Source organism: Erythrolamprus reginae, chromosome 1 (assembly GCF_031021105.1).
Source record: "Erythrolamprus reginae isolate rEryReg1 chromosome 1, rEryReg1.hap1, whole genome shotgun sequence".
In the NCBI taxonomy this organism is placed as follows: domain Eukaryota; kingdom Metazoa; phylum Chordata; class Lepidosauria; order Squamata; family Dipsadidae; genus Erythrolamprus; species Erythrolamprus reginae.
The window spans coordinates 48,995,738-49,007,828 of NC_091950.1; the positions used below are offsets into that span (position 1 = coordinate 48,995,738).

Below are 12,091 nucleotides of genomic sequence, written 5' to 3' on the forward strand. Positions count from 1 at the left end.
TGGTGCTCCAAAACCTTTGGTGCTCTTCTTTTTCAGCAAACAGTACGGATAATTATGGAACAGATTAATTATGGAAGGGTCATAACTCAGTGGCAGAGCATATATCTGCCTGCTAAAAGTCTCGGGTTTAGTTTTGGGCAGCTTCCATTAAAAGAGGCAGTGAGCAAAGAGCTGCTGGACCAGTGATGGCGAACCTTTTTTTGCTCAGATGACAAACTGCGTGCCCGTGCACGATAGCGTGTGTGTGTGTGCCCACACCCATAATGCAATATCCTCCCGCCATGCATGCACACCCCCATACTGACCTCCCACCAGTAATGGGCAGCCAAAATTTTTACTGCCACACTGTGGGTGTGGATTATTTTGTGGGTGTGGATTAATGGCCATGTGATCAGATGGGAGTGGCTTGAACGATCATCATTGTTCATGTAAACTGTTAAGTCCTTGACTTACAACTTCACCAGTGTCGCTCGCTGGGGTGACAATTTGCTTTGCGTTTCCCGTGCTCTCCTTCCTGGGTCGCCCCCTTGCCTCAGGCTGCGAATGGGTACTTCCAGAAGCATAAATGCTGCCAGCGCCACTTCCATCCATGCCTTCTGCTTTCACCTCAGATTCAGAGGTGGCCGCGTGAGGCTGGAGGGGAGCCGGGCAGGAGGGTGGGAAGCTCGTTTGAGGCCAGGAAGGAGAAAAGAGGAAAAAAGCAAGGAGCGCAGAGGCAGCAGCAGCAGCAAGGGGGGAAAAAGGAGACCCGAGCCAAGACCAGTAATCCAGGAAATGACAGACACTGATCAGCTGGAGTTGTGCACGCATTTTCATTTCCGCTGGTGGAACTGCATTCCACCCCGTCCTGCCTGCTGCCCACTCTGCCTCCCACCACTTACTTGTGTGCAGGCCTCACTGAAGCCTCTGGATTTCTGGTAGGACCGTTGGGCTGTTTTTTGCCCTCCCCAGACTTCAGGAGGCTTTCAAAAGTTGGTTTCTAAATTTCTGGTAGGCATGTTGGGCCTGTTTTCACCTTCCACAGGCTTTGGAGCCTTTCCTAAAACCTGGGGAGAGTAGAAACAGCCTCCCCTGCCTTTCAGAGGCCGAAAATCAACTGGATACTATGCACATGCATGCTGGATCTGACACTGGGCAACACCTTGTGTGCCTTCATATATGGTGCCATGTGCCACTTGTGGCTCGTGTGCCATGGATTCGTCATCACAGTGCTAAACCATCCACCTAAGTCCTTGAAGGGAAGTTGTATGCTTCATCTATCTGTCCCCTTAAACTTCTCTTTCCAGGGGTGTCCACATGGTATAGTAAAAAATATAGCAGTCGCAACGGAGTAACTAAAGCTCTGCCTATTTTTTAAGTGTAGTCAATTGCACCATCATGGTCGCCATCTTGCCATTTTTGATCATGAGCTGTTCTGTCTCAAATAACTGTTCTATAATGCTAAATATTCCAAAATCACTTCCATCATGTACAAACTTAGAATACACATACCGGATTCAGAAAGTTATGGAATATTCTGTCTCGATAGCGTTCAATGTCAAAATCAGCAGAGTATGTTAAAGTAATGATGACTCCTGTAGTTAAAATATAGAATAAGACAATATAAAATATTCTACAATTGATGATAGTCTGATTGTACCACTCTATATTGCATTAGTGAAGCCATACTTGTAATATGCTCTGTGATGCTGGGACCCTAGAAGAAATGCAGAGAGGAGCAACAAATGATAAGATATCTGGAGACTAAGCTGTATAATGAATGGTTAAGGAAATAGAGATGCCTAGTCTAATGAAGAGAAGCATTAGGGGTGACAGGATAGCTTGATGAGCATTCACACAGATGAAGTCTTCTCCAAAGCATTTGAGGGCATGACAAGAAACAATGGGTGGAAACTTGTTAAAGAGAGATACTACTTGGAACTATTAAGACAGTGAAAGCTATTATGTACACTGCTCAAAAAAATAAAGAGAACACTTAAACAACATAATATAACTCCAAGTGAATCAAACTTCTGTGAAATCAAGCTGTCCACTTAGGCAGCAACACTGATTGACAATCAATTTCACATGCTGTTGTACACATTCAACGTTGTACAGAACAAAGTATTCAATAAGAATATTTCATTCATTCAGATCTAGGATGTGTCATTTGAATGTTAGCCTTTGGGGAGGAAAAAAAAAATCTGCCTCTGCCTCCCTGCAACTTGCCTCCTTGCATCAAACAGAAAACAGCCAAGTCAGCTTCAGGACACCCTGATTTAGCACTAGCAGCAGATTGGCAATTGGACTGGCCTCTCAGAATACTGCCAATCAGCTGTTCCAGGCTTTGGGGATTGCTGCCACCCTTAACTGCCCTTCGCCACCTCTGCCTATCGCCACCTCTGCGTGCCCCATTTTTGGCCGTTGCACAGTCTATTTTCAGTCTCTGCATGCCCCATTTTCAGCGTCCATGCATCCCATTTATGACCCGTTCCAGGCGGCAGGGATAGCAGCAGTGATCCCCACAGCCCCCGGCCCTCTGGCCCTCTGGAATCAACTCCCCCCAGAAATTGGATTGTTACATGTTGTTTTTTATCATTGTTGTTAGCCTGTTAGCGAGTCTGCGAAGAGGGGCAGCATACAAATCCAATAAATAATAATAATAATGTATATTTTCATATGTTTTTTGTTTTTCTCCCTGATTGGAGGCATTCCGGGAGGTGGACCCAACCACCAATCAGCTGCTCATGATAAATCAGGATGTGCTGAAGCTGATCAGACTGTTTGCTGTTTGCTACAAGGAGGCAAATTGTTCGGAGGCAGAGGCTGAATGGTGGGGGCCAGCGGGTGGGTGGGGCTTCAGCAACATTTGTTCTATAAGACACACAAACATTTTCACCCACTTTGGGGGTGGGTGGGTGCATCTTATAGTCTGAAAAATATGGCAATCAGTGGAATAGCTTGCTTCCTGAAATTGTGGGAGTTGTGAGATGCCAGGATGCTATCATTGGAGGTGTTTTTTTAATGGACATTTATTTGTCTATGATAGTATAAGGACACCTGCCTTGGGCAGAGGGTTGGAAAAGAAAACCTCCAAGGTCTCTTCCAGATCTATGATTCTATGAATAGAATCATTGGGGTCTATTCCAATTCCAATTATATATGTCTACACCACACATGCCTGGGTGGCATTGAGCAAAGAGGAATTATCTTGGACAATGTACTGTATACAAATATAATGTTAATGTCAATGTATATAAATAACAAACTTCTTTCTTTACATTTTTATATTTTTATAAACTCTTGTGCTGCTGTCCAGGGCCACATGTGACTTTGGGACTGTGGGTTAGACACTCCTTGTCTACACTCAGTCATTCATCTGCCTCCCATCTATTCCTCTATGTAAGTATGAATTGAAACTATGGTGAATAATTCTTGGTTTTTCTTAGGCCAATTAGTTTTGCAAGTACAAGCTTGGTAGTGAAACCTCCTCTTTGGAATATTCTTCTCCACTGTTATGGAGATCTCTCTTAAATTGTTCACGCCTATAAGTACTCGTATGATTCATCTTTTCATCTAGATCTTCCCTGGGTGAATGGTAGGCAGAGATTTTGAAATAAATTTAAATTTACCTCAGGTAGAAGATTTTCAGTGCCATAAAAACACATATTTTAATTTGTTACTGTGATAATTTTCTCTCAAGGAGCACTTGCAAGATACCAGATACATGTGACACATTAATTTGATTGTGTTGGGTATTCTGAATCTTTTGCTATGCAGCAAAATATTTTAGGCTGTTTCCCAAGAATATTCAAAATTATGTGCCAATATTAGTCCATTTAACTCAGTTTCATATATGATGACAATAATGAGGGCACTGATAGAACCATTTTAGTTTACTGGATTTTAGACTAACTATTTATGCTGTTGTATGAAGTTCTATTAATGCCAAAGAACATTTGTTCTTTTAAGGTGTCTCTTTTTTCTCACATCCTCAGGTCACTATGAACCACTTTAAGGTCATTACTAATTCTAACTAATGGTCATTGCTACATTTCTTCTAATGTGATAGGCTGTCTTGAAATGAGGTGCTTCTGTTCCTTAACTAAACTTCTGAAATTCAATATATTTTCCTTCACCCCCTTTCTTCTCCTCCCCCCTTTTCTCTCCTTTTCCTTTTAAATATGTACATACCATTTTATCTTTTATTTTGCTATTTCTTTTTTATAATTAATTGGACCACAAATGGACTTAATCCAAACAGCCTTCGCCAGGGTTTTACATAAGTTAGCATGGTTTTACCTATAGTCACAACATTTTATAAATTAGATTTTTACTTTTATCATTTTTTAATTTATCTATCCTAGCCATTTATAACATTTAGATTATTCATTGTTAAGATTCTTTTGCTTTCAAATGGCTGTACTCTGTCTGTAATTTTACATTAATGATTTTAACTTTCTCTTATTTAAACTATTGATATGACTTTTTATGTTCGTTTACATGTTATTGTAATTGTTGTTATTAATTTTAAGCTGGTATATGACCAAAATTAAATTAATCGATTGATATTTTTCTATCTACCATTATTAATTCAAAATTCAGTAAAAGCAAAATCATCCTTTCAAATAACACAATCAAATAAAGTAAATCTAGTTAAAACGAGCCCATAGAGTAAAAACATGGCCTTTTTAAAAACAGCTGGGCAGAGTACAATGGAAATCCAAGATATAGCAATCCGGTCTTTACTCATGAGATATTAAAATTGCATACCCATGAGTTTAATTTATACTTTGGATTTTCACTGCTTTAATGAGAAGTGTTCTCAGCATGCAGAAGAGGTGAGCAAAGGCTTTCCAAGTTTAATGCTTTAAAAACTTGTTCTAAGCAACACTCCCTAAAGCAGTGATGGCAAACCTTTTTTTTTTTTGCTTGGGTGCCAAAAGCGTGCCCACACTCTTTCCCCATGCATGTGTGCAGGCTTTATTGAAGCCTCCAGACCTCCGGTAGACCCATTTTTCACCCTCCCCAGGTTTCAGGAAAGCCTCCGGAGCCTGTGGATGGTGAAAAATGGGCCTAACAGACTCACCGGAACTTTGTTTCTAAACATCCAGTAGCCCCATTGGGTCAAATTTTTGCCATCCACAGGCTACAGAGGCTTTCCTGAAGCCTGGGGAGGGTGAAAACGGCCTCCCCCCCCCGTCCTCCAGAAGACCAAAAATCAGCTGACCAGTACGCACATACACACTGGAGCTGGCGTAGAGCAATGCTCATGTGCCCTCAGATATGGTTCTATGTGCCACCTGTGGCATGTGTGCCATAGGTTTCCATCACGGCCCTAAAGCATTCCGTTTTTTAAAATGGCACAGCAAAAATTCCATATTTGGTATCTGGCAAATCACACATGTGAATGAAATACAAAAGTAAACTCAGTCATCAACCTGTTTGGCAGGTATTTCACTTTAAATTGCACTTAAATATTGGTTTGGTATTGTCCTTGGGTATTGCTGTTTCAGATATGCATTCATATCCTACTGTTTCTCTGAAAAATCAAGGTAGATTACATGGCCACCTTAATTTTATCTTCTTCAACATCTCTGCCCGATAAGCTGAACTCTAGTGATTTATAAAGAGATCCTGTCTTCTGATCCATATACTGGACTCAGAATTGATGGGTTCTGGTTAAGTAGATTTGAATTAGGAATTGATTAAAGAGCAAAGCTTCTGCAGTCTGTCTGATAGATTCTGAATGTTTTCATAGGGATTTTTGTGTGTGTTTTGCACACATTTGACTGTCTTCATGGTGTTTGGGCAGAACCATGTGAGGTGAGTTAGGGTAACATCTACCTGTAGCATCATTATTTTATCTTATCTTTTGAATTTGTAAAACCAAAGAAATGGATAAATGGATTATAGTATGAGTTAGTGCTGCCTGGGGTTGGATTTATGCTCCACCTAGCATCTATAGCAGTGTTTCCCAACCTTGGCCACTTGAAGATATTTGGACTTCAACTCCCAGAATTCCCCAGCCAGCATCTGATTTATGGTGTGCATGGCTAAATTGGGAGTTGGGGAATATCTCCTTGAGGGAAAGTGAACCACTGCCTATTCAAGAAAGACCAACTGAAGAGATCACCTCTCAGTCAGCTTTCATCCTATCTCCAGTCTTCTCTTTTTAAGAAAGGTTATTGAGAGGATCTTAATTAAGGATTCTAGAAAACGACAAATTCTTGTTTAGATAAAATATTGGTCTGGTCATGAGATAGACACAGAATTGAAAATTTTGGTGAATGACCTTTTTTCCAGAACTGGATGGGGAAATGTTTCCCTCCTTCCCTATTTGATCTTTCAGGACAAGGGTGGTAGCATCTACATGGCTACCATACCTGTCCTAATGTTCCCTTTTATTCATTTCAGATATTCAAATTATGTATTATCTAATATGAGTTGACTAAAAAGACAAACAAATAAATGTCATTGTTCTTTACTGGTTCTGCTCTTAAATGGGTGGACAATCAAATCCAAGTCCACGTGGCTTTGTCTTGTTTCCTATGATCTTTAATAATTGACAAATTGTGATCACCAGTGGGTGATTGACAAATTGTGATCACCAGTGGGTGATCCTTTCAAAGATTCCTTTATTGAAGTCCTCAGTGCCTACAGCAATGATAAAACTTCACTGGAAAAGTAGAGATACATTGAGAGATGCGTCTGTCTTGAAAACAGGCCATGTTAAGCTTATAGCCAAGTCAAACATCAGCTCAGGAAATGTTTTATGATATTTTATATTATGTAATAAATTGTTTTGTGACAATTTTGTGTCATAAAATGCTTTATAAATTTTTTCTATTTTCAATCCCTCAAAAGTCATGAATCCTAAATTTTGGATACATTCTGTAAGTTAGCCCGATAGAGATATTTGCTTCAAAAAGTGTTGCCCTGTGAGGCACCATTTTGCCTAATTAGTTGTGAGAATTAGAAATTATGGGAATTAGAATTTAGTGTGTGGATGCGTGGATAGATAGATGATAGATAGGTAGATAGGTAGATAGGTAGATATAGGTAGATATAGGTAGATATAGGTAGATAGGTAGATAGGTAGATAGGTAGATAGGTAGATAGGTAGATAGGTAGATAGATAGAAATAGATGAGAGAGAGGGAAGGAGGTGGAGGGAGGGAGGGAGAGAGAGAGAGAGAAAGTGAGAGAAGATAACAGAAGTGTGATTTCAGTGGCACTGACTTTTCAGCACTTCACAATCTACTCTTCTCAAGGAACAGTGGGATGTACATAATTAAGGTTTTACTTTGCGTCATTTTTTTAGTGTATCACTCTATCTTCTCTTTGAGATTGAAATCTCAGATTATTTCCTTCTGCTTATGCTCCCAGGCCTGCACATATAGAGCACTTGGTCTTGTCTCTCCTTTTTAAGTTGGCTTTGCCTATCTAATCCCCATCATGTGTTTTCTTGAATACATTTCTTTTCTGGTGCAATTATAAAGCTTACTTCATTAATCATTGTCCAGATTAGATTCCTATTCTCAAAAACCTCATACACATATACAATCTTCTTCGTTGCCATGCAAAGTTTTACTATGGAGTTTCCCACTGAGGTGAGCGGCCAGATTGCGGGAATAAGGTGATCATCAGACCATGTCTTACGTACAGGGGATTAGAGGACTTTGCTCTTCTGTCATAATAACAGAACATAATGTCACAGTACAGTTGCAACAATAATCACTCACCACATATTTCACAGCAATGACCAATAGGCTTTATTGCATCTTTGCACGTAACCATTGGACATTGGTTTCTGGATTTCTGGAGCAAGGCAGCACAGACTCTTTCATGGGTCTTTAATTTGAAATAAATACATAAATATTAATTGAAAAGAAACTGCATAATTAACTTCTGAGAATTCTAACATTCCACATCAACTAGACAATGTCGCTTGATGGGGCCTAGGGGAAGAGCCTTCTCTGTGGGGGCCCTGGCCCTCTAGAATAAGCTCCCCCCAGAGATTCAGACTGCCCCCTTCCTCCTCACCTTCTGCAAGAGTCTTAAGACTCATTTATGCCACCAGGCTTGGGGGGATTAGATCTTAGTCCCCTGGGCGACGAATGTTATGCATGGTTGTTGTCTGAATGGGTATGATTGATCTTTAATATAATTGGGGATTTTAGACTAGTTTACTTAGTTTTAATTAATTGGATTTAGCCTATTGTATTCTATTGTTTCTTTTTATATGTTGTAAGCCCCGCCGAGTCCTTGGAGAGGGGCGGCATATAAATCCAATAAACAAACAAACCAATAGCCTATCAAGAGGCTCCATAAATAAAACTGTTACTACTTTGTCACTGTCAACCCATTTGCAAAGGATGAAAACTAGATTTTGGGACCAAGTTACCTTCTCTCCCTCCTCCACCCCTTTCAGAGATGGAACAACAGAACAGAAACTATAGGAAACCAGATAAATGTTGGTATCAGCTGCTACCTCATGCTTGTGGTTCGCAACCATTGAGCATGAACTCTAAGAGGACTGGATGAAAGAGGGGAGATGCTTCCTGGGAAACTTCACTGTCTCTCTCCAAGATGGGCTTCAAAGACAATTGGCTAGGAACAGAAAGAAAACTGCATACCAAACCTAGGCCTGAGTGACCGTTCTAAAAACATCTTATTTGAATTAGGTTGGACATTGATGGGAGACAACTAAAGGAGGAAAACAGTTAGACTTGGGAATTTTGGCATATGATTTTTCAGTTCTGGCGATGTGTTACTGTAACTCATTTGGCTTCGAGTAAACTATACTTTTCCTGATAAATGGAGTTAAGGATCAGTCTTACTTAGACGTTCAAGCTGAGGCAGGTCTGACAGATGGGCATAGTCCATAACAGAGATCAATACTTTGAAGCAGAAGTACTGCAATAAATTATCGTAACTCTGGTATGTTCTAAAATATTTCCCTCACATACACACATTGTTGGCACACTTTTGTCTCTACAGGAAGGCCTAAAGAGGAATATCTGATCAAGGGTTCAGGTTTTAGGCTATTACGCTTCTGTAGTCCGGAATTCCACTGCCCAATTTCCTTTCTTAGTTTACAGGCTCAACAATCCTTTCTGCCTGAATTGACGTTTATGACTCAGTCAATCCACTGAATTAATTCAGTAATATATCATTATGCACACAATGTTTCTAATAGGTCACTCCATTTCCTTGAATCCTTTCATTAGTAGTAGCCTCTTAATTTATTTATTTTATTTATTTATTTTGTCCAATACAAATTGAAAGTTAAAGGGAATAAAAACGTGTAGTAGTAAATATCAGGGAAGGGATAGAAGAAGAGATATGAGAATAGAATACATCAATGAAGAGTAGAGGAAGGATATATGAATGGGAGAAAAGATATATAAAATATAGGAGAGACAATTGGACAGGGGACGGAAGGCACACTAGTGCACTTATGCTCGCCCCTTATTGACCTCTAAGGAATCTGGAGAAGTCAACCGTGGAAAGTCTAAGGGAAAAATGTTGGGGGTTAGGGGTTTGACACCACGGAGTCTGGTAATGAGTTCCACGCTTAAACAACTCGATTGCTAAAGTCATATTTTTTACAGTCAAGTTTGGAGCGGTTGATATTAAGTTTGAACCTGTTGCGGGCTCTTGTGTTATTGCGGTTGAAGCTGAAGTAGTTGTTGACAGGCAGGATGTTGCAACATATGATCTTGTGGGCAATACTTAGATCATGTTTAATAGCAGGAACTAAAACAGAGAGACCCTATCTGTAGCGCTAATGTTGCCCATGGCTTCATTTCCAAAGCCCTCTGTCAGAGATTTCTTCTAACTCATAGGAATAGAAATTCACTATTTCTTTAGAGGGGAGAGAACTAAAATCACTTTAGTCTTCACTAACCTGCAATGATACATCTCCTAGGGGGTGTGACCAGGGCAGAAAGCAACGTTCCCCACCGTTCCCCATCAAGTCTGAACACAAAGACTTACCACTGAGTTTCCACATTCGCAGCCAGATTTGTCTGGACATCTAGTATTTGATAACCGGAATGTCCCTTGCCCATGGAACTGAAGTTTTGCAGAAGAGCCCTGCATGTATTCTGATAGGGTACTGTCACTGGTGAAGTTCTAATTCCAATTCAGGAAAGACAAGACAACGCAAAATCAGCAAATCATTTCCTTCTAGAACAAATCACTGTCGAAGTAATTTAATTGTCTCCAGAAATTGTGAATGCTCCAACCCTGAAGGTTTTTAAGAAGATGTTGGATAACCATCTGTCTGAGGTAGTGTTGGGTTTCCTGCCTAAGCAGGGGGCTGGACTAGAAGACCTCCAAGGTCCCTTCCAACTCTGTTATTATTATTATTATTATTATTATTAATTAAACCTATGCCCTCACCCTCCCTTCAAAACATTAACTGCATTGCAATCAAGGATGAGTGTTTTGAAGAGAGGGAGTGAATGCAGTGAGTAGGATAACCAATGATACATGTGCTGGTAATGACCTATAAAGCCCTACATGACATCGGACCAGAATATCTCTGGGACTGCCTTCTGCTGCACAAATCCCAGTGGCCAATCAGGTCCCACAGAGTTGGCCTTCTCCGGGTCCCGTCGACTAAACAATGCTGTCTGGCGGGACCCAGGGGAAGGGCCTTCTCAGTGGTGGCCCTGGCCGTCTGGAACCAACTCTCCCCGGAGATTTGAATTGCCCCTACTCTTCCTGCCTTCCGCAAGATGTTGAAGACCTATCTATGTCACCAGGCATGGAGGAATAATTATCTCTTCCCCCCACTACCACCTTTTTCCCCCTGACTGTAATACACGAGAATGGTATGATTGTGCAGTAATGATTGTTTTTAATATTTATGGGTTTTAAATTTATTTTTTAATTTATATTGGATTTGTACTCTGTATATTGTATTGTTGTTGTTGTTGTGAGTCGCCCCGAGTCTTCGGAGAGGGGCAGCATACAAATCTAATAAATATATAAATATAATATATATATATGAGAGCTGTGATTTGATTTTCCTAAATTGTACTTGAGTTATACCAAAATCTGTGCACTACTGATGTCAATATTGTAGGAATTCAGTTTTCTAGGTTTCACTGATCTTACATTGGCGTTTGGTATGGATTCCAGAAATCTCCCTCTCTCCTCCCCCCAAACCTAGGAAATACACAGGGTTGTATTACTCTAGACAGACAATTGACTGCTATTAAAGCAGCTTGGCGCCCTCTGGACGTATAGGAAATCAATTCCATAATAGCCATCCATCACTAGCATAGAATGATGGTGGGTATAAAATTGGGAAGATTATATTAATGCTGCAGACTGGAAGTAACTTTCGATGTTTTCTATCACCATCGAAGGGTTTAAGGTGGTCTGGTTGGAAACAGCAGCTTTTCAATCATACCTAGAAAATACACACACACACACACACACAGTGCATTTCCAACCTCATCATCCATCCTTACATTTAGAAAATAGTGAGCAGCATATACTGGCAACGGGCCAAGCAAAAAGTGCAGATCTGCTCTGCACCAATACATCTTTTACTACTAAATGAGCCTGTAAACATTTTAGCAATTTTATAACAGATGCAATGATCTTTCTTCCTGAGCCTGCTCACTGGGCTACCGTGTTTCCCCGAAAATAAGATTCTGTCTTATTTTTTTGAACCCCAAAATAAGAGCTTGGCCTTATTTTTTTGGGGGGGAGGGGGTGTCTTATTACTTTGGGGCACAATTTTGGGGGTGACAGATGAGGAGGGATGGAGTGGGGGAGAAGCATATAGTATTGTACATGTTGTATCATTTCACAATATGATTGTTTATCTGGATGTTGTACTTAAATTCTATGATATATTATACAGAACTGCCCATAGTCCCCCCCCCCAATTGAACTGTTAGCCACACAGTTCTTATTTTGTAATATCATTATACAGCTTATGGCGTCAGCAGTTATCAAACATTTATTCTATCATTCAATTAATCTAAAGTCAGATTTATTTGATCTTAATTTTGTATATTGGATTGATTTTGAGAACATCTAATTTATTTACTACTATTATTTCTTCTTGTCTCGACCCAGTCATAAAA

The 12,091-nt window shown here is 40.1% G+C and overlaps 1 protein-coding gene across 5 annotated transcripts in view; it reads right to left on the reverse strand.

Moving 5' to 3' along the window:
* Window positions 1-12,091, reverse strand: part of AMN (amnion associated transmembrane protein) — a 142,714-nt gene that overhangs the window by 29,810 nt on the left and 100,813 nt on the right. For all 5 annotated transcript variants that reach the window (XM_070733414.1, XM_070733398.1, XM_070733404.1 and 2 more), the window contains 3 exons: window positions 9,981-10,118; window positions 7,724-7,832; window positions 1,492-1,574 (listed from right to left, as the gene is read on the reverse strand). In XM_070733414.1, coding sequence (XP_070589515.1) covers window positions 1,492-1,574; window positions 7,724-7,832; window positions 9,981-10,118 — 330 coding nt within the window. The remainder of the gene's footprint in view (window positions 1-1,491; window positions 1,575-7,723; window positions 7,833-9,980; window positions 10,119-12,091) is intronic.